We start from the raw sequence: 24,311 nt of genomic DNA on the forward strand, positions 1-24,311 counted from the left end.
ATTAAAAAAAAACTCTGCTAAACTGTTCATCATGAACAAAGAAGAGATCGCTTAGTTGCAATAATTCTCTTATTACCTAGTTATATCATAAATACTGTCACAAAGTTCGGAGTGGAACCGTGCTACCATCTGTGTATAAAGCGGAAGATGCATGTAGTGTGTGTGTGTGTGTGAGAGAGAGAGTGAGAGTGACTGTTCATGACATACATTGATATTGTACTGAGTTCTGATGGAATGGGGCGATTACGAAACTCGTGTAGCAGTAATTGCACTACACAAGATCGGGAAGACAGCAGGTGAGATTTTCAAATCAGCAAGAGAGTCTTGTATCGCACCATACAGCGATACACCGAGACTGGAACGGCAGCTGACCGCGCAAGGAGTGGCAGACGGCGAACGGTACGAATCCCGCAGGTCCAGAAAGCAGTTGCAGCAAGAATTCGAAGAAATCCTGTTCAAACACAAAGTGTGATGGCTGCTGAGATGAACATAAGCAGAAATTCCATGTCTCGTGTGCTCAGGAGTGACCTACATCTACGGGCGTATAAGAGGCGGACTGGTCACTTTCTAACCCAAACATTAATGTCGCAGAGGGTCCTTAAATCAGAGACTTGCGGCATTATGCCAACAATCTGCACACAAAGATTCTGTAAACTGACTAAAAGCTGTTCACAATTGAGCAGGCCTACCACGCCCAAAATGACCGTGTGTATGCCACATCATCTACTACAGCTGCTGAGGCAGCTCCAAGGGTTCAGAGGGCACATCATCCTGCCTCAGTGATGGTTTGGTGGGGAGGGAGCTACTCAGGCACAACCCAGCTGCATTTTTGCGAAAAAGGTGTTAAAACATCTGCCAAGGTGTACCAGGACACAGTGCTAACACCTATAGTGAAACCACTGTCTGCTACTATGTTCCCCGGAGAAAGGTGGACCTTCCAGCAGGATTCCGCTCCAGGCCACAAAGCGAAAACAACCCAGGAGGGGTGGCACGGAACGTACCCGACTTCATTTCTACCGCTGATTGACCTTCTAGCAGCCCAGACCTTAACCCGTTGGACTACAAACTTTGATCTGTCCTTCTGTTATAAGCGGCATCCATCTGTCGACATTCTGAAACAGTCCTTGACCCGAACAGTGAACAATTTTCCCATGGACGTGGTGCGTAATGCCATTGATCAGTGGCCGGACAGACTTCGTGCCTGCATCAAGGCCAAGGGGACATTTCGAAAAATGATTCGTGCATCAGGTGTACAACGTATCAATGTAAAACATGACCAAAATATATTGCTTTGGTGTTAACTCTGTGTTACTCACTTTCAAACTTGTGACAGTATTTGATATAACTAGGTATACTAGTTCCACCAAGTCTTCGGCTAGTCTCAAAATTGCCTGCATGTTAGCGACCTCTCTTGGTGTCAGAAGGCAGCGCAGCTAGTGAGAACTATTAGTCTAAATTGTTAGAAATAAATAATAGACTGAAGTGAGAGAATAAATATTTCCCCTAATATCTGATTATTTTAGAGTATAATAGAACAAATATCTTTATACAATCTGTAACTCTTAAACGTTTTAAGGTTTGCATACTCAAGTTACTGACAGTCAGAAGAGTCCTATAATAAGAACAAAGGGGAATAGTTCATAATTCCTGTTCTTTTCCAGATTCGATTCCCGATAGGTGTATTCACCTCGAATACAAAAATACAAACCAGAGCAGTGGTTCGAATTCCATTTTGAACAATAAATCTCGCATCATAAAACCTAGGTATTGAAAACGAACACTTCAAGCCTATCAATAAGAAAGGGGATAAAAGAACATATTGAAAGCTACCGATTAGTTGACTTAATCCTGTACAGAATAATCATCAAAATGATTTTCAATCAACTTGAACGAAACTTAAATTTTAATCATGGAAAATTCAGCTTTTGCAGAGAATTTAGTACGTTGGATCACTCGTGGTTCCATTGCTCCAGTATACAGGGGAAGGCTGAGTTGAATATGTATATTCTGCAGTTCGACCACTTATTCCCGAACAACCTAGACATACCAACTTATCACAGCGAGTCTATTTGTGTTAAGCTATTATTAAATCTTAAATAAAAAAGTTGTGCAGAATCAATTTACAATTAATGACATTGATATTTACTCGTCTTTACAGAAGAATTAATGTACGAGAATCACTCATTGATTATTCACTTGAGTAAGAAATTGTCTTCCATGTTGGACGGTATATTGAAAGATTGTATGTCAAAACGTATGTAAGTAATATTGTTGTTGTTTCCAGTCAGTAAATCGTGCAAAACTTACACAACACGAATGTCTTTCGTCAACTCATAGTCTGCAATTAGTGATATATCTTTGTACTTAATTTTTAAGTTAGTAGAGCAAAAAGATAAAGGGTTGAGAGATAAAAATTAAAGTAGTTGTCACTTTAAATGAGTGACTATATATGTAGTAGCACTCTACAGAAAAATGTATATAAAATTGAAAATTAGTTCGCTTCTCAAGACATAAAAGTGAGTATTGCGAACGAGAAGTTTTGTATAAAAAAAAAAAAGCCAACTTCTAAATCTGAAGTCAAACCGATCTGTGTACAATTCTCCAATTGGTTATTAAAAGAAATTGGAACTCGCTTGGGTCTCTCTTGGAGTTCGTTGTAGCATCAAAATGAAATGAAATTTTTGAGTTTTACGTCCCACGATTATGCCGGTTAGGCTAAAGGAGACGGTGATGAGTAATGAATGAAATGGTGGAATGGGGGAAACGGGAGAACTCCGAGGAAACCCATGCACAGTTGTAGCATCAAAAGTTCATCAGTTACACTATAATATATTGCATTAAAAGTTCATAAGAGCACTAGGTAATAAGTACACATTCAGATGATGTTTTAGCAGTCTGGAATCCACTGAATAACTTCAGCTTTATGTATAACTGATGACTGCTACGACCAATCATCCACAGGTCTTCTAATCACTTCCTCTTTGACGAACTGTTGGTTGCCTGATCTTGAGACTGATCCTGTGGTTTCTTTTGTAGGTTCCATTGGCATGGGGACGCTTACTTGCTTCTCACATGTGGATGACTTACGATTTTCTTCCCATAGGATGTGTTGACGTAGGGGATTGCACAGTGATAGGGTTTCTATGAAGTCGTGACCATCGATATAAGAAAATACCTTGCTTATGGATGAGATCCTGAGAGGGTCTCAGATTTACTTGGAGAGGCGATAGGTTTTCATTCCTTTAAAAGAAAGCTTGATTTAAATGCAAATACGCGATTCGGATATTGTCCTTGCACAATCCTACAGTTACTGTTGGCTCTTATTACAGATCAATATGTGATTGAGCCATTACAATTAAGTATACATGTTACTCCATCTCTTGATGTCAAGACCAATGGCGTAGCGAAGGGGGCGGAAAATGGGCAGTGAAATTTAAAAAAATTAAAGCTACTCTCTACATGCGAAAACATTTCAAACCCGCATAACATCTGAAACATGATCGATCACTTGGATCAGTTTCAGACTTCAGTGTAACATAATAATTAACCATCGACAAGAAAGAACGTGTTTGTTTCCCTAATTCAAAATCCATGGATTTCGGCGAAAAGTAATATTTAGAACTATCATATAAACATGATGGAAATCCCATTTACATTTTTTCCCCACAGTAAAGACATGAACAATTGAACTTACCATTAAAATAGAAACTGAGCATCATGAAACTTCGTTACTTCCACAATATACAAGAAAGAAATTAACATTATTTTATGATCATTTGAACCACAAATTCTATCCGTTTCTTTCATTCTTTCGTTTTAGTGTGAATTGCTAAATGAAGAAATCCAACCTTCGTTGCGTATTTTTGGAGACAAGTGCTAGCAGGGATGTTCAAATGGTGGCACGTCCTCCAACCCCAGAACAGTTATGTCTTTTTCTCAAAACCTGCATTTCTATTACACTATATATATATAAATTCTTGTCAGAAAGAATCTTATTTTATAAAAGTTGGGACATTTCGTATTGGCATTGAAAAAGTATATGAAAATTTGGCTCGCACTAGCCTGCGATGATTGTTTTTCTACATTTGATGGAGGATTCCTATGTATCTTGGTGCGCTTAATCCAAAAAGTAATTTAGTTTGTTTCCATCACGTCAGAGTTGTTTATAAATGGCAATGTACCAAATATAGTATTATATGTCGAAAAAAATATCACAAATATGCTGCTTAATGACATAGTTTGATCACTGATATTACCTTAAGATCATCACATATGACCCATTGATGATCGTTGCATTTAATTTTCTAGAATACAAATTGTAAATTTTTGTAACGTTCTAGTATGTGTACTGAATATTCTATTGGGTATTGACTCATACCTGTTTGTTGTGAAGCAGGCCAACTTTTAGGCTTCGTTTCGATGAATAGTTTTCAATCAGTGCTTTCGTACGGAATATTCAATGTTTGAAGCAGTCCACACACATCATTGCGGAATACTAAATTTCCTTCTTACGACAAGTCTGGAAGAAATTGTTCTCTACGCCTGAACCAGGACAACGAAGTGCCAGTTGCGAGCAAATTCTTTTCTTTCAGCCTGGAACCAAGCAATTCTTTTGTCTCTTTGATGAGAGTAAGTCGCGAATTACATCGTTCCATTCCGAATGTGTAAATGGTTGTGGTGCAGACTTTACCAGGTTCGCAAGCCTCGTCGTTCTCGTCAGAGTCTTCGTCTTTCACTTTCGGAACCATCTACTTCAGGTAAATGTTCTGGTTGCATAGGCACGGACACGTCTGGACCATGAGGAAAAGGAAGTGACGCCGATGGCACATTTGGATAGATGATGTTTTTAGTCTTGACATTGAAAACGTAAACAGGTAACAATCAGCACTGTGATTTTGTGGCTTGCGCCAGACCATCTGAACGCCTGGGGCCTTATGTAGAGTCGTTCTGACTCGTGATTAGTGCCATACTAGAGAGTTCAACTAACATGTTTCCTGCAGTAGTCAGGCCTTAATTATGACGCTAATCATACGTCAAAACGACTCTGCATAAGGCCTCTGTTTCGGGTTGACCACCATCTTAGTCCTTCAACACACGTAAAGCACGCGTAGTGGGATGTCCAAGTTTTGTCTTGATGTCCTACTTGTACACCGAAACACGTGAGATACACTTGCCGCACGAACGTTGTTAACTGACAGCGGAGGGTACGTAAGAACGGTTGCATCAGCACTAACAGTTGCAGTGTACAGCACGTTTAATGACGCAAATGCTGCCATCTGCCGGTTTATGTTGCCAATGATTCGTTTTCATCATAAACAAACAGATGGCAGCATTTTCTATGTCCTGATATCTTACCGTTGTCTCATATTTGTGATTTTAAGACATATAACACATTGTGATTTACAAACAATTCTGATGTGATGGACACGCACTACGCTCATTTTTGGATTAAGCACACCAAGTTATATAGGATTCCATCATCCAATGTTGAAAAACATGAAACAACCGAAATAAAGCAGGCGTGTGTAATGTTTAGATAGATAGATAGATGGACGGAGAGACAGAAAGAAAGTGAGGCACAGACAGACAAAGACAGAAAATGAATGAAAGTTTATTTCAACAAATGGATCATAAATATTGTTCGCAAACTGCTTCATCATTTTTAATGACAGAATTATTTTAGAATGAGTATATATATGTATACAGCCACGGATCTAAGGGAGGGGCTATACCCCCCCCTTGATGCTCAGGTATATACTGGATAAAATGAGCTTCAATCCTGCTTTACACTGGATAAAGCGGCAAACTATCGTTTAGCCCCTCCCTTGATCATATCCTGGATCCGCCACTGTATATATTATGACATACATAATCATTAATAAGTCATTACAAATGTATAACTATTGATGGAGAATGGTTAAATATGTACCTACAGATGTTTGTGTTACAAGCTACCTTCACTTAATGTCGGAAAGAAATTCCGATAAAACAAACTTGTGAGAACGAAAAAGGAAAATGGTTGGAATTAAGCGTGCGTCGAAAATGAATTTACCATTGCATTGTTGATCCTACTGCAGTTTGTAGATGATTCACCAATATGATATTCCACTGCATAAGCGAAAAGCAAAAAATAATGCACACAGCTGCAGAAGTTTGTTACACATCGTTAGTGGAAAACACATATAAGTTTTTAAGTTTCAAGTCACCAATTAAAAATCAAGCACTCAATCACATCTGAAATAGTCTTAAAATTTTTATTTTTAATTTTTTTTTTTAAATCTCATTCTTAGTAAATCGAAATTTCCTGACTCTTAGCACAATTCCTATCTTGTTTTCTCAAATTTCCTCACATTTCCTGGTTTGTTGCCTGATGTATAATATACATAACAAATAACTTTAGGACAAATGATCAATTTACATGTGAATTGTAATAACATAAAACTATTAGGTTGTATCTGCATGAAGAATTGATCGGTTCATATATGATAGAACCGATATGATTGAATCGGTTCATTTATTCAAAGTTCAACACAAAAGTTGTATTTGGCGAGTATGAATATTTGTTGGCGACATGTCATAAAAAGTTTTGAGACCTATTATATAATAAATCTAATTAGAAAAGAAACTATTATCAGCAGTGATGAAAATTTTCCGATTCATAAAAACATACTCCACTTATTCCTACATCGTTATATAGCCGTGATGTGAGGTGGAAAATTTTCCGTTCTTAACAAATATCAGTGATCAAGTAACAATTTCTCAGTATTCATAAATTGGTTAAATTCATGTATAGAAATGTTAAAAATTGAAAGATTGTTTAAAGAATCTGAAAATTTTCATGGTTCAGACAATTTTCAGTACTATTTAGGAACAAGTGAAACAATTATCATGAATCGAAGAATCGTCTGTCCTGCACAGCGATGAAAATTTTCCGGAAAATTTTCCGATTCATAAAAACATACTCCACGTATTCCTATATTGTTGTTTAGCAGTGATGTGAAGTGGAAAATTTTCCGTTCTTAACAAATATCAGTGATCAAGTAACAGTTCCTCAGTATTCATAAAATTGATTGGAATCATGTATAAAAATGTTAAAAAGCGAAAGATCGTTTAAAGAATCTGAAAATTTTCATGGCTCACACAATTTTCAGTACTATGTAGGAACAAGTGAAACAATGTTTCATAAATCGAAATATTGTGTGTCTTGTATGGAAAAAATGAAGAACTTTTTATGAGTCGGAAAATTTTCATCATTTTGAAGCAAAAAGTAAAATAACTTTTTGTGAATCGGAAAGTTTTATTGCTCTGTAGAAACAAATGTAAGGGATTTTCATGAATCTGAAAATTTTCATCACGATGTAGAAGCAAGTGAAAACACTTTTCATAATCCGGACAGTTTTGGATATTATGTATAGTGATGTTAGGTGGAAAATTTTCCACTATATTTAACTGCACATTGAGATATGCAATTCCTGTAGAGGAAAATTAGACAGCAACAAATTATAATTTTCCAAGTAAAAATTTACATAGTGTTTCTCTCTCTCTTTCTATTATATCTACTTATTTATAAATGTTGCAGAATGTAAATCTATAAAAGTAGTAAAGCTATGAGAAAACCGTCTTATGCGTATTAAACTGAAGAAATCTAATATTGTAAGATCAAAGGTGGATTCTGAGGGAAGAACGCATTGAAGTTTTTGAAACACTCTTGAAATGAAGAATCGTTAGATTTTCACTTCATGAAACTTTTTAAGACAATATTTATTACCAATAAAATTTACGGCTAAACAACGATGTAGGAATAAATAATAGAATGGGATATTTGTACTCTGCGAACTCAATGTATGTTTTCTGCTATATATATATATATATATATATATATATATATATATATATATACACAGAGAGAGTGAGTGGGTGAGTTCAATTGAGTTGATTTTGAGTTTAACGTCCCTTTCAGCAGCGAAACTATATAAGACGGAACCAACTGATTAACGTGAAATCCGAATTACATGAGCTCCCGCTGGGAATCGAAGCCAGGTCTTCCATGCCAAAGGCGCGTATGCTAACCGTTTAGCAACGAAGGAGCTCGCAGATGAAGAAAGAGAAACACTTTGTAAAAGTTTACTTCCCAACTTGAAATATTAGAAAATTTTCCGGTTCCCGAAAGCTAATTGGAAAATTATAATTTGTTGCTAACTTACTTTCCTCTACAGAAATTCAATTTTGTAGTTCTATGTGCAGTTCAACATAGTGGAAAAGGACCCTGTGTAAGTTCTCGTCAAAAATAAAAGTTCTATTTCTCTCGCTTTTTTGCTGTATTCCTATAGATATAAAGGCAACTCCTCAGGAAAAAAATATTTCGACGACACTGATAACGATTTCAAGAAAGTAGGGCCAAAATACCGCAAATTTTTATAATGGAGTATATGGGAAACTACATGTTATATTCGGATTTTTGTAGGTACCGTCCACAACTCTGAGATCAATGATTTCCACATATGATGTGCATCAGAGTACGGGACAAATAATAGGTAGAAACGAAAGTGGTGTTATGTTTCCTTTGGCTGATACAGGGTGTTGAAATTGGGCACCATCTGGTAGTTTAATAGACTGTATGGGAGAGTATTTGGTGGCTGAGAATTGTATTACGTACCATCAGCGCCTCCGAAATGCTGATCAAGATGATGTGGTATTCCTCCCGAAGGCAGGGCTGTGACCCTGGGCAAGGTGAACCCACGATGGTTTGCCATTGCCTGCCATGAGATGATGACGTCCGAAGGATGGAACCTACAGTTGAACAAGGGATCCGAACTTCCTCTGTCCCCACCGGGAATCGAACCTGAGATCCCTTGATTACAAGGCGAAGAGCTTATCCATTCATCCACCTGGGACACAATCTTACAAATAAGACCATTGTCATATGATATTTAATATTACGAAATAGACAGAAAAGAAAGCGTTTGGGTCTGTTTCACACACACACCGACACACACATACACAAACACAAAAATAAGGCACCGGAAACATATAAAGATCACAAACTGTTAAATTCTATAGGAATGGACAATATTGTCTTTAGATATTAATGACAACCCCACGATTAGTGTTCAAAATGTGCAGCAGATCTCCTTATAACCAAAGTTAAGTCATGCCTGGATCTTCATTACCGTGTGTGTCCCTAGTGTCCAGAAAAATACCACTTAAGTGCGAAGCTGGAAAATGAACAGTTTCATAACGAGCAACACCAAGATACCAAAGAACGGAAGTTACATGCGAGCAACATCCGAGAACACGAGCTCCACTGGGGCATTTGTAGTACCATCCAAGAATAGCGTCGGCTCCTGATTTTTCTGGATCATACTCATTGAAAAGTGTGTACTGCAAACTCTGTACATGTCGAGATTGAATTTTAAACCTCAGGATGTATGGAGTGATATGCAAATGGAACAGTGAAAAACTACCATCAGATTTCATGTGCTCTACTGCATATGCGTGAGCATTTTGAATTTGATAAATTCCAAGCGTGATTTTGAATAAATCTTTTTCTGTCAATCGAGGGAAGTCAGTAATTGACGATCCGTCATACAGTTCCAAAATCTTTGCTGAGCGTTTGTCAACATCACCATATGTCTGTAGTTTCTTGTATAGTTCGTTTGTTAAACAAAAACGTGATAAGATTTCAATACTTTCGTCAGACTTTTCTGGTGCATCGTTAGTCAATGGAAGCGCAAACTGATTCTCTAAGACACCTGCAATGAGTAAATACCCGCGTAAGTAGAGAAGAGCCGCAATTGGAACCCTATCCCTAAACATCTTGTACTTCATTTTGAGATGGCCATTTTTCGCTTCTGCCCTTTGTCACAATACGGGATTGGTTTGCAGCCAGGCAGTCACACTGCTTCTTTCCCTTTTCTAAAAGACATGGCATTTTAGCAATGATCCCCACCACCTCCAACACCGTCATGGAATCTCGGAATCCCTTATCAACCAAAACGCAGTCCCCTGGTTGTAAGAGCTGGTTTAAACCATTTGCTGTGTCGGCGAACATAGAGTTTGTAATACTAGCATCATTATTTACACCAACAAGTGTACCAACAATGTCGACAATGTACCCGCTGGGTGTAACGATCATCATGGGTTTCACTAACGGACGTCCTTTTTGCACACTATACAGACGCCTTTGCAGAGTGTAGTTCATCGATTTTTCGGTGTAAATGTATGTTCCGTCAAAGACTAAAACCAGCTTGTCATCCCCTACCTCATAAAGTTTGCGGGCCCAAGCTGGAACCTTGCTCAGAAGAAACGAACGAGATAAATGCTTTGAACCGAATACGGACGGTACAAACTGCATCAAAGCCTGCCTGACTGATTTCAATGCATTTGACACACTTCCGTGGCATGGATATCCAAATATTGCTCCCAGAAAGTCATTACAAAGATCATGCCTGAGTTTCGTTAACAACATGCCCAGTCTGGTTTCAGCGCTTGTAACACAACTGTTATGTACCTTCATGTGCACAGGCACAGTTGACGTATCTTCAACGTTGAGATCCATCCCTGACTACCCATTTCTGGTTGTTTCTGCACACTTCTCACATAAGAACTTGCCTTTATGTAGCATGTTGTACATAGTACTGGTGACGGACCGAAGCACTGGAATGACTTACCTTTGCTCCCCCGCATGTAACTAACCTCTTGTAAGAACTCATTTCCACACACCGGAAGCTTTCTTTGCCCTCTAAACCATAGTTCGCATACGGAACATTGCCGATGTTTATCCATGCTTCCACCGGAAGCCATTTGTCACAACGTCACCAAATTGTTTTGAAATGAATAATATGGCCTTTGCATTACACGTTTACACACTGGCGAAACCTACCAGAAAATAACACCAGATAGTACACAACAACAAATTTTTCATAAATGTCGCGAGAAACAGAACAACAAAAGTCACTGGACAAAAGCATGCAGGAATTGCAACTTTTTGCACGCACAATGAAGTAGGCACAACACACGAATCGATGACCACCTACTTCCAGTCACTAAAGCTACTACAGAAATCAACACCTCCACAATGACGCTTCTACTGTACTTCCCTCGATAGAGGCAGCCTCCCAACAGACCGATAGCGAATATGAAGCAAATGTTTGCATATACACAACCTCAAACGTCCGGATCGGTCAAACAGAACATAATGCCACTGACGTTTTGAACTATTATTTGCCCCTGCTGTACATCATAATGTCAATGGCCTTATTTGTCAGAATATGTCCCCGGTGGATGAATGAATAAGCTCTTCGCCTTGTAATCAAGGGATCTCAGGTTCGATTCCCGGTGGGGACAGAGGAAGTTCGGATCCCTTGTTCAACTGTAGGTTCCATCCTTCGGACGTCATCATCTCATGGCAGGCAATGGCAAACCATCGTGGGTTCACCTTGCCCAGGGACCTTAGGGTCACAGCCCTGCCTTCGGGAGGAATACCACATCATCTTGATCAGCATTTCGGAGGCGCTGATGGTACGTAATACAATTCTCAGCCACCAAATACTCTCCCATACAGTCTATTAAACTACCAGATGGTGCCCAATTTCAACACCCTGTATCAGCCAAAGGAAACATAACACCACTTTCGTTTCTACCTATTATTTGTCCCGTACTCTGATGCACATCATATGTGGAAATCATTGACCTCACAGTTGTGGATGGTACCTACAAAAATCCGAATATAACATGTAGTTTCCCATATACTCCATTATAAAAATTTGCGGTATTTTGGCCCTACTTTCTTGAAATCGTTATCAGTGTCGTCGAAATATTTTTTCCTGAGGAGTTGCCTTTATATCTATAGGAATACAGCAAAAAAGCGAGGGAAATAGAACTTTTATTTTTGACGAGAACTTACACAGGGTCCTTTTCCACCTAACATCACTATACATAATATCCAAAATTGTCTGGCTTATGAAAAGTTTTTTCCACTTGTTTCTACATCGTGATGAAAATTTTCCGATCTATGAAAATCCCTTTCACTTGTTTCTACAGAGCAATAAAACTTTCAGATTCATAAAAAGTTGTTTTACTTTTTGCTTCAAACTGATGAAAATTTTCCGACTCATAAAAAGTTCAATTTTTCCATATAAGACAAAATATTTCGATTCACGAAAAATTGTTTAACTTGTTCCTACATACTACTGAAAATTGTCTGAGCCATGAAAATTTTAAGATTCTTTAAACGATCTTTCACTTTTTTACATTTCTGTACATGAATTCAACCAATTTTATGATTGCTGAGGAATTGTTACTTGATTACTGATATTTTTTAGAACGGAAAATTTTCCACCTCACATCACTAATTATCAGTAAATCGGAATGAGTGTTCCTGTATTCGATTCTTTGATTCAGATATAAGATCTGGTTCTGCCCAATCTTTACTTTCAAAAATTTTGTTTTGTTCACAAAAACAAAGGAAAGACCATTACAGTACTTAGCTAAGAACCTACAATTGACAGATGATGGATCACTAAAGTGGCGTTAGTTCTGGTCAGTATGCTCGTTTTCCATGTATGCTTCTTGTTTAAAATGATAATAATAATAATCTGTACAACGCACTTTGTGTGTTTTGCATGTCAGAAGGGGCGAAAATCAGCTACCAGGAAGATTAAAACTGGATCATGATTTTGAATGAGCATTACACTGCTTAGAAGATTACAACTGATGATCACAATAAAAGACTATGCTACCTTGATTATGAATACAATATACTTGTTTTCACTTATAATAGTAATTTAGTGTTGATCAACAAATAAGCACATTCATTTAATTATTCTACTCTAAAATTATCTTTTAGCCCTTTTGCGATCCGTGTATCAGCATATGCATCTGGCCAGGTGTTATTATTTGATTTGTATTTACATGTATTTAATAACATTGCAAGTGCAGGTTAGGCAATCGCCTTTTACATCTTCATACCTAATAAGCGTACATAAATGAAACTTGGCTCTAGTATATTTTCTGGATAGCTTTGGTGCAGATAAGCACGGTGCGAATTACCGGGGTGATTTCCCTCTCAACTCGATTTTGATCCTCCCTTCCAAAGACACCAGCTGAAGCATCCCTTACAGAGAGACGTTTTTTTTTTTTTCCAAATCACGTTTAATGATAGAATGTTTGAGTATATTCTCAACTCTATTAGTTTTTGTTCTTTCATGCAATTTCAATCTATTAGCTATAATCCAAAATGAAAATTGTAAACTATTCACTTTTGGATTGTCCTAAATTTATACTCATAACTACCACAATCTACACATTGTTTTCCCTTGTTTTCACCGTTGCCCAGCCTAACTCTTTTTATTGTGTCAATATAATCTCGCAATCTTATTTTCACACCCTTCTGTTCGTCCTTCAAGTTGGATTTGGATGACTATATTTACGAACAACGAAGTAATGTATGGATTTGCAAATGTCCTACACTGTACATATACAAGATAAGATGCATTGAATGCTGTACTCAAACATTCGAAAAGGTTAGGTGCAATAAATGCATAGTTAATTCAGTTATTGCTCTACACAGAATAATATTCAACTGTGCTTTGCGGGGAAGGGGGGTGGGGAGGGGAGAGGAAGGAAGTCACTGTCTCATTTTGAATTATTGCACCTTCAGAATTATTGTCCTGTTCGGCCTCATTTTTATTCCCCCTTAATACCAATAACCAAATTCGCACAATGCGGGCAACTGACTATGGGTCCCCGAAATAATATATATATATATATATATATATATATATATATATATATATATATATATATATATATATATATATATATATATATATATATATATAATTTATTGCGGAAACTCCTAAATTGCTAAAAATGTATTTTTTTTCGAGGAAATATAGCAAACTTTGCATCCATCAGGTATATACAAGCGCGGATCCAAGGGGGGAGGGGCTACAGTCCTCCCTTGACGCTCAGGTATACACCGGATAAAATGGGCTTCAATCCTGCTTTACATTGGATAAAGCTGCATACTATGGTTTAGGCCCCTCCCTTGATCATATCCTGGATCCGCCACTGGGTATCTCTCTCTCTCTCTATATATATATATATATATATATATATATATATATAGATAGATAGATAGATAGATAGATAGATAGATAGATATAGATATATATTGATATATAGATAGATAGATAGCGTGTGAGTGTGATCACTCGAAAGTCTGATTTATTCTGAAGATAATGACGTACGAACAATGAATCTAAGCTAGTTAGGGTACAAACAACAGCTTTTTAACTCAGTCAAAAATTTCTTTTGAAAAAGGTATATTTTATAAAAGGGTTGGAAATCAAACTGAAGCCATATTAGCAGACATTTATTTAATATGAAACAAAATTACAATTTTACATATCCATAGACTTAAAAGGCAATCATATTGGAGTATATATAAAGTGGATATCCTCAAATGGAAAAAAAAAATTAAAAATCTTCAAACAGAATATAGCATGTAAAAATTCTTCTCCAAATTTAACGACCTTATCAATTTGTCAATGAATAGACAAACATTATAATAGTTATTTCCAAGAGGTAAATAAGACATCAGTCGGATTAATTTCATGCATGGATTATACTAAGTAAATTATTGTAATCATCATTCTACGGCCATTTGAAAAACCGGAAATTAATTACAAAAAATAAGAGTAATAATAATAATAATAATAATAAAACAGTTACTTTGATTGAGCAACAATAGTTAATTTGGTCATTATGATTAATTTTTAGTATGGTTGATTGATCGTAAGTTCCAACAACAACATAAAAAGTATTGTTGAAGAAATTGTCAAAAATAAAGTTATACATATTTAAAAAAAAATAATAAATGAAATAAGTATGCAATGCAATTATAACTGAAAAAAAAAAACTATACCATACGTAGGCAATAAAGCTGTGAGATACATTTATATGTATATATAATCACAAAGGCACCACAACTGTATTCTATAGTAATTTCCGAAACAGTCTGTTAATTCAACAATAGAAAATGAAAACACGTAAAAGTGTATAGGTTTTTGTGTTGGAATAAACTTGCTTTCAGTCGTTACCGAATGCTAGATATAACATTCACGCACATACTTTAAGGCATGTTAGTTTTTTTTTTTCTTTCTTTTTCTTACTTTAAGAGAAAAGTTACATATCTTTTGTCTTTTCTATGATATTATTCTATTTTCCAATAAATATCAGTACTTAAACCTAGGCTTTTTTTCTGGTTACATTTTCTTTTTGTTATGACAATTCTGCGAAAATACTCTCTCACCATCACCCACGTTAAAAAGAAAAAAAAATAGACACAAAAGTCCTATCACCCACATACCTGCGGAATCCATATAATGTAAACATAATATACATGCATTAGTAGCACTAGACACCCCAACTTACCTTGATTTTTCTTCTGGACATTTAAGTCTATATTATAGCTATTTCCTACTGTCAGATTTCCTTCAATATGAAATTTTTACTTTTTGCTCCCACATTAACCACTTAAACCATATAAAAATAAAATTAGTACAAAACAGACATGCCTACTATGATTCATATATAGTATTTTATCATATACAATTATTCATTAGCTAAGTGTTTTCTTTACGATCTATTTACATATATATACGTTCTTCAAGATTTCACAAACGTCATACAGCACTAAGTAACATTACTAAGAAATACTCATAATGAGATGCTGTTTCCTTTTTTTTTTTTTTCTTTCTTTCTTTCTTTTACGGTTTACAATAAATTATATCTACATGAGTGATACGTGTTACTAAACTTGTTAGTCCTTATCATGTCTCTCAGATTAGACATGAATGCGCTCATCCTTTTACGAAGTACTACTCACTTTGTTAGTGAATTAAAAAAAAGTTCCACATAACAATAAACAGTAATAAAATTTTGTTTAAACAACACAACATGTTACAGATATTCAAAATTGTATTTCTTTATACAAGTTATTTTCACATTAACTGTACGGGGAGAAAAATCATTAAAAAAATAAGGTGCTGCAGTTTGTAGAACTGTCCCGTCAATTTATGCAATTCAGTTATATAAACCACCATTTGTCATTTCGACAGTAAAGTAATTATGTATACACTATGAACAAAAAAGAAACTACGATAGTATCAACACATGCACTTGAGTATTGTTAAGTTAATAAAAACTAAGCAATTACAATAATTCTTTCACACTAATAAAGCTTTTGTCACTTTCTCAGGCTGATTTTTCTTTCTTTCTTAATAGTTCTGTTTCCTTTTCGTTTACATTGTGGCACATGGATTCAGCCGCTGCTCCGTAAGAGAGACATTCTTCTTCAGACAGGTGGTAGAGCCCATAGAGTCGCTGTTTTATCAGCGCTCGTGCTGAGAAATGAGAATTCCGTTGGGTGCCATCTACCAGATATCACTTTATCTTGGTGATGGGCTACAACTACACTGGGAAGAGGCATTGTCAGGTCACCTATAATAAGAGGGAGAGAGAGAAAAAACGATAGATTATTATTATTATTATTATTATTATTATTATTACTATTATTATTATTATTATTATTATTATTATTATTATTATTATTATTATTATTATTATTATTATTATTATTATTATTATTATTATTATTTGCATATATTGACTGAAAGAAACTGAAAATATGTCACATAAATCGGTTAACATTCCTGTTTAAAATTCTACTGAAAACAACAATACTGTAAGAATAGCTAAACGCTTACATCAACGCAATACTGCTGTTAGATAAAGATCAGTTTCTCTAAAACAGCAAACATTGCTACCTTCGTGGTGCCTCGTACAGATGTATCTTGCTGCTATATTTCACAAAACATCACTGTTTGTTTTATGAAGCAGGCCTATTTCTCTGGATTACATCTTGAATTGCTACATATTTATGTTATTCCTCTTGTTTAGGAGCAAAAAGCACTACTTTAGCACCTAAAGTCTAAATTAAATATATTAGTACGTTGTTTCTCTTCTGACAATTGATCAACTACAGAATACCACTTCTGACACAGAACACCTTAGTACGAACGAAGAGGAAAGAGAAAAATGAAAATGAAATATTTCTGTGTTATGTCGTTTAGGCTAAGGGAGACGATGATTAACGCAAGCGAATGATGATGGATAAATTGGTGAAATAAGAAAGAGGAAGCGGGAGTACCCCGAGAAAACCCACGGACATGATGTCTACCACAAACGTACTTGCCCGGAAATAGAACTAGGAACCCCATGCACCAGAGGTAAGCGCTATACCACTGAGCCACTGTACCTCCCACGAAGAGAAAAGATACATTAATCCACCCTTCCTCCTTCTCAGAAGAAAAAACGCGCACTAACCTACGCACTAAGTGATGGAGAAATTCTTCGCTCGTAAACATGAGGAATAACACGAATATGTAACAGTTCAAAAAGTAATCCAGAGAAACAGGGCTACTGGATAAAGCAAACAATGAGGTTTGTGAATTGTAGCATTAAAATAAAACTCCACGACTCAACACAGGTAACAATATTTGCTCTTATATAAATTAGTGCGTTAAAACATATACGTTAATCTGTGCTTTCCCCTTCTTATGCCCCTCATAGTATGTACTGAAATAATTGCTAACATTATCCGAACAAAATATATAACAGTCCAAATTATAGTGAACGTGAGCATTCTGATTAGCTGAATATTGATTTTTTGTTTGAAATCTTGTTGATTGAATCTGGATCTTCCACGTCGAACGCGCATATTCTAATTATATAGCTGCGAAGAAGCGTAACAGTCAAAATGCAGAGGAGTATCGAGCAGCGATTCCCCATTCTCACAACTTCCCACCCGCGAAACTGGGTAGAGCAGCCGACGAAAAATGACGGAAAAAGGACACAAATCAACATGAAAATGCTTTTTGAACAATTTTAATTTACAGTAGGGGCTTACATACAATGAGTTAAAGAATAATTCTTTACTTGGAAGTTTCCTGCTTTATTCTTCACAAAAAAGTCACTTGTTTTTGTTTTTTCGTTGTAATATACAACTTTATTTGTGACTGAAGTTTTTCTAACAACATTTTGTCACAATTGTATAATTTATTCTCCGTTGTAAGTTTTCTTTTAATACTGTTAATATATTGTAGAAAAAAAAGAAAAGACTGCAAATAATCAAGCGTTTTTTAGATACCACTTGACTCAGCAAAAAATGGGAACAATTTTTTTTATTATAAAGAAATTCTTAGTTTTTTTTTTTAAAAAAATCACTATCTGAGTAATTTTTTACTATTAACGAAATGAAAACTAGTCAATATCCAAAGAAAAGTCCCGTCTTCTTTAGTTTAGAACGAGTCCTCTCCGATCTACATCGTTAAATTAAAAGTTTTACCATCTATGATCTGATTTATCGCGATCTACCATTTACGACTAAAGTGGTCACAATACGATTCCTTCCGTTGGTGACATGTGTAAACCTACGCCTACGTCCCACCTTTTAAGCCTTTCTATGATTAATATACTAAAGGAAATAAGTTCTTGAGAATGTAGTAGGAATTAAATTTGTTTCGCGTTTACCGTTCCGTTTCACGACAAATACTGAAACAGAATGCAGATCCACAGTTTCAAGTGGGATCATAACTATATGAGCTCCCCCGGGAACCGAAGGAGGACATTCCACACCGAAGATGGGAACGCTAACTGTTCGGTCATGGGAAAAGATATTTTATAAAATGCTATTAGTAGAACTCAGTACTTAGTAATGTCGAGGTCTTGGGTTATTACTGCGTCACTAAGCCATGCTGCAGCCTCTCTGCACGTGAATGGAGGCACCCTTGTCTTCCATTAACTTTCGAAGTGTAACTTAATTTGTTTAAATATCTTTAATTTTATAAATTCAATATAGCTTTTTCGTATGCACGTAACGTTTTATGTTACCTGAGAGCCTCTCAAATCATGTCTACACTTTTTTAGGTTGTCTTTTTCTTTTCTTTTTAATTCATAAATATCTTTAACATGTATTTGTAACGTATTTTAAGAATGTAAATAATACTAATAGTCAATTTGTATATTTCTCAAATGCAAGAATGAAATCTTTCCTCAGAATACAAAACTACATATTGATTAAAAATAGCGATTTTTATTTATTTAATTTCTACAATTTCTTCCCTTCTTGTATTCCACGTATCAGTTCAGATCGTACGTATACTTGACCCTTCAACTAATTTTTCCTTTAGTAATCCTTATTTCGATGTTTATTATTAAGGGATTACCAATGTCTTCACAAATATCTTGTAGTCATCCAAGCTCTTTGGTAGTATACGTAACTCATACGCCTTATAGCAGGGATGCAAATAAGCAACAAAATTTACTAGCCCAAGAAAAAAAAAAGCTACTAGTCCACATCCCACAATAGAAATTAACTTATCTTCGGTATGATCTCGCCCGCACCAATGAACTACTCGCCTCGGGCGAGTGGTTATTTGCATCCCTGCCTTATAGGGTTTTAGTACGGATCTGTATGCAACAGCGCTAATGGCTCATTTCGTTAAAGTTTAAAAATATAATTGTTTAATAATATGAGACAGCAACATTAGTACAATACAGGATGAGGCAGAAGTCTGTTACATACTAAAGGAGTAAAATTTAAATATGTTCGTTATTGTCTGCTTGTATACATTTTTCCATTCGATGCTCCCAGTTGCGCAAGAATTCTGTTAGTATGCTAAGAATGCGATAGTTTCTGTAATCCTTGGTTGAGAACCACGGAAGAATTTGCTATCACTTCTATCATGCTAACGTAAGTCTTGTTCAATTGAAGAATGAAATTGAGGTATGCTTTCAAAGAGACAGTAGTTGTATGGAATTACTTTTTGGATTTGTAATCTGACTTTTGCCTTACTCTATGTAGAAGCCAATAGTAAATACAAATGATACTACTTGAATTTCACCATACATATTCTTCATGGTGGCCAATGTCTCCTTCTATGAAGTGGCTAACCCGGGTTCTGATAGAAGCTTATTTGGCTTGGATTCTATTGTACAGCGTAGTTCAGTCTCCTATAGTATCGATAGTCAAACGGGAAGTGAAACAAGATTCACTAACCAATCTGAACTTTACGATATAACTTTTTTCTTCCGTCAAGTGGTTTTTGTGGTGTTTTTTTTGAGTTCTCCCGTTTCCTCCCACCTTCGTCATTCCACCATTATCATCCATCTCATCATCACCGTTTCCCTTAGCCTCGGTGCATAATCGTAGTACGCTGAACTAAGAAGAATTTCTTTTTCAAGTTCTAATAGTATTACTGGATTTCAGTGTTCAATATCACATTTTTCATAGTATAGAGAAAAAAAAACTGTTTGTACGTTACAGTCAATCCTTAAAACTTTCAGATTCCACGCCTTTCTAGAGTTGTTGCTTTTATGAAAACTGCTCCCAAGCACACAACAGAAGATACTGAAAGAAGGAATCTACCCACCTTGTAGATCAGTCAATACTAATTTGTTATCATAGCCTCCTGTGAGAAGGTAATAGGCACTAGGAGAAAATCGAATGGAGCGAATATCCGCTGAATGAGGCTTGAAACATTGTACATTGCGACCACCTCTGATGTCGTATAACACACATGATGAATCCTCATGTCCTGATACCAAGAGACGACCCGAAGGATCAACACATACAGCTGCCACTGGAGAACCCTACAAATAAATAAACGGTTACAATACGTAGAATATCCATTGAACATCGAAAAATGTTATCGCTAAACTAAAATCTGCTTTACACAAAAAAATTTAAATAGCACATCTACATATAATATGTCACAACATCTATCAACAGTGGAAGTTGTATATGTCTATACTATTTTTGCTATAATATAGTGGTATTGTAATATTCTAGATCAGTGTTTCCCCGCTCTGTGGTCCGTGGACTCCCGGAGAGGCCGCGAGAGATCAAAATAGAGTCCACGACAGGGTGCGAAATCCCGGGGGGGACGGGAGGGATTTCCCCCCCACCAAAAATTTTACACTTCCGTTTCCCCCTCACCAAAATCTGTAAGGGGGGACACCTTAATAGGAATATATAAGTAGGTCTATAATGAAAATTTTCAGACAAACAATAATTTTAAATGCATGCTGTTTTAAAAAAACGTAGTTTATTTGTAAAAGGATCAGGTGTTTAACTTTTTCGGTTGTTCGGTTGTTGACGAGATGAAGACCTTTATTCTCTAGCGTACCAGTTGCATGCAAAATTGGTAAAATTTCTCAAACAAACAGATTGGTTTTCAATTTCAGTGGACGAACCTACAAACAGGTTTGCGGATAAGCACTTGCTGTTATATGAACATATGTGGACGAAGAAAATAAACCTTGTTGTCGTTTTTATAAATTAGTGCCTGTAGAAAATGCCGATGCAAAATCCCTTGAAGAGAAAATTATTCAAGCATTTTCCGAAGATGGCATATATATTTTTAATCTTAAAGAAAAACTTGTTGGATTTAGTTCGGACGGGGATGCAGTGTTTACTGGGAGAAACGAAGGTGTTCCTGCTCAAATTAGAAGAAATGTCAACCCGTGCCTAATTAGCGTACACTGCATGGCACATCGAATTGATCTTGTTTCTGAAAGAGTTTTTGGTGTTGTGAATGCTGTTCACAACTTTGAATATTTGTTAGGCGAACTTTACCAGGTGTTCAGTAAGTCATCTACGGCTGCAACACTTAAAAGTATCGCGACAGTCACAGATGCCGCAGGACAAAAATTTGAACGATTACAGTGGTTCGAATTTCACCTTAAACTGTAAGTCCACATCTCATAGCCTCGCTGCTGAAAAGGGTCATTAAACTTAAATCAGCAAATCAATCGTATTATAGTGTTTGTGCTTTTATTTTCTAAAGTTTAACGTTCTACGAATTTTCATTAAGGCTAAGGAAGACGGTCATGATGAGATAGTGGAAGGAAGCGGGAGGACCCCGAGAAAACCCCCACACAATTGTTTGTATACCACAAGCAGAATTTGGCGCGAGTTAGGATCCAGACAATGACCCCACGCACCTGAGGTGAGCGCGGATTTTTGTTGTCTATCAAGTATTTGTATTGAAATCATATCTGTTATTTATAATAATATGTTCTTACTAATAATACAATATAGATACATGGTATTATTTAGACTTACAAAGGTGACCGGATATCTGAACGACCAAACTGAGACACTACGTACGGTACTTAGCGAAGAAACGAGAATTTCATAAATAATAATAAAGTACTCTGCAGCCCATGGTGATCTATGGCTGGCCAGGTGGAGCGCTTCAAGTTAGTAGTTCTAACGCTTGGTTAGGACATCGGTTCTCAGGGACTATTATTTCTGACTTATAGATCTCTACTGCTATTTTCGCGAATGTAATCTTCAATATAATGGTAAACACAAGGGTACTGTGCTCCCACTAGAGTCTATCCCTGGACCATACGCACCGAAGTGTATGTTAAATGCAGTACATAAGTTACCAATTTTGATTAAATGTATAAATAACATTAAAGTATTTTTAAATAACAATGACGACTAGTTTGAACATTTATTATTATTATTATTATTATTATTATTATTATTATTATTATTATTATTATTATTATTATTATTATTATTATTATTATTATTATTATTATTATTAATAATAATAATAATAATAATAATAATAATAATAATAATAATAATAATAATAATAATCCACTAATATTAAAATTTTTTGAAGGCTCCACGAAGCATTAGTATGGATCGCTGAACTTCTTTCCCCCCACCATTTTCAAATGATTTCGCACCCTGGTCCACGAAACATTTTATTTTCATTCAACTTTATCCTATGATGATGTTCACAGCTGGGATATTTGTAATGAACATTACATAGATTATAACCAATCAAGAATAGAATACAAAAAGAAATAATAAAATTTCCAACCAAGACTGAAGAATATATGCAAAAGAAACCTCAACATTACGAACTTAAGCTATTAATACCCAAGCAGTACCTGGTCTAGCACATTCATTTGGATTAATAAACTAGACTAGTCACACGCTATATGCCTTTTAAAATGAAAACTGTTCTTGACGAGACAGCAAAAATCGTTAGTTTTATTATGGTCCGTCCTCTTAACAGCATGTTAATTTCTGTTTCTTGTAATGAAGTGGGAAATGATCGGAAACACTTATTATTACACTCACAAGGGAATATCTTACATTGATAGAAGCGTTACCCAATTAAACAATGCGCAATTGATAGAGGAGTGAAGAAAAAAAGAGAAATCCAGTTATACGGGCCGACACCCAGAAACACAGGAGATGACGAAGGATCTAGAATTATGTGAATATAGCAATGCAAAAGATACACTGACACAAAAAGAACTTCAAAATTATTAAAGTAATCATTTAAACAATAGTATCTTCAACAAACATTGTACCCACAGACATGCTCATTAACATGATATGCAATGCAGTGTTGCCAACTGAGCACAAAACGAAGGTTTGTTAATTGACACGAAACCTAATTATGAGTAGAACCATACCTGTGACATCGTGATGTACAGTGTTGCCAAAGTTCGAGAATAGGTCTATATGAATTCCAGTATGAATGTCGGATGTAGAAGAGTACATACAGTAAGTACATGATTCGAACTAGTTAAAACCAAAATATGAGACCACAAACAAAAATATAATAACTGAATTACGAAAATAACGGAGGAAACACAACGTTGAAGCATTTTTACCAAAGGAAAATGTCAGAATAGTACCAAAACACAATACATAAGCTGAAATGATCCATACCCTTGGATGACCAAGGATCCGCAAGTGGTCCGCATTCTCGCTGCTGGTGAACATATTCGATTTCCGATTGGAGCGTTCTGCAACATAGTAGTAGTTGGAATCCTACATTAAGCTAGATGCAGGACCGGACTTAGAGTGGTAGGTCAAGTCAGCTTTGTCAGGTGTGCACATTGTACAAAATGCTTCTGCTTATCTCAAAACCTCATTACAAAACTACATGTGAACTGTTACCAGTAAGTCAATATTCCAAAAGCAAAATACGTGAGCTACATTTTAAGCCTTTATTGTAATTATTACACAATATCAAGCGCCCCACTTCTCATAGGGACCAACATACTGTGGAGCGCTTTATCAACAGCAACACTGAAAAACTGACTACCGATAATGTGCGAGGCGATACAATTTTACGTGCATCAGAAAAGTGAGCCTGCTAATCAATTGCCAATCCACGAGCATGAATCATTTCAGTTTTGTGTGT

The 24,311-nt window shown here is 36.0% G+C and overlaps 1 protein-coding gene across 7 annotated transcripts in view; it reads right to left on the reverse strand.

Annotated features, from left to right (window-relative positions):
- Window positions 1–16,271: 16,271 nt before the first annotated feature.
- Window positions 16,272–24,311, reverse strand: part of LOC145690219 (WD repeat-containing protein 47) — a 584,313-nt gene continuing 576,273 nt past the window's right edge. For all 7 annotated transcript variants that reach the window (XM_081764893.1, XM_081764894.1, XM_081764895.1 and 4 more), the window contains 2 exons: window positions 20,499–20,718; window positions 16,272–16,506 (listed from right to left, as the gene is read on the reverse strand). In XM_081764893.1, coding sequence (XP_081621019.1) covers window positions 16,361–16,506; window positions 20,499–20,718 — 366 coding nt within the window. In that variant the 3' untranslated portion in view covers window positions 16,272–16,360. The remainder of the gene's footprint in view (window positions 16,507–20,498; window positions 20,719–24,311) is intronic.

Source organism: Thermobia domestica, chromosome 7, assembly GCF_964235325.1.
Source record: "Thermobia domestica chromosome 7, izTheDome1.hap1.1, whole genome shotgun sequence".
Classification (NCBI taxonomy): Eukaryota; Metazoa; Arthropoda; class Insecta; order Zygentoma; family Lepismatidae; genus Thermobia; species Thermobia domestica.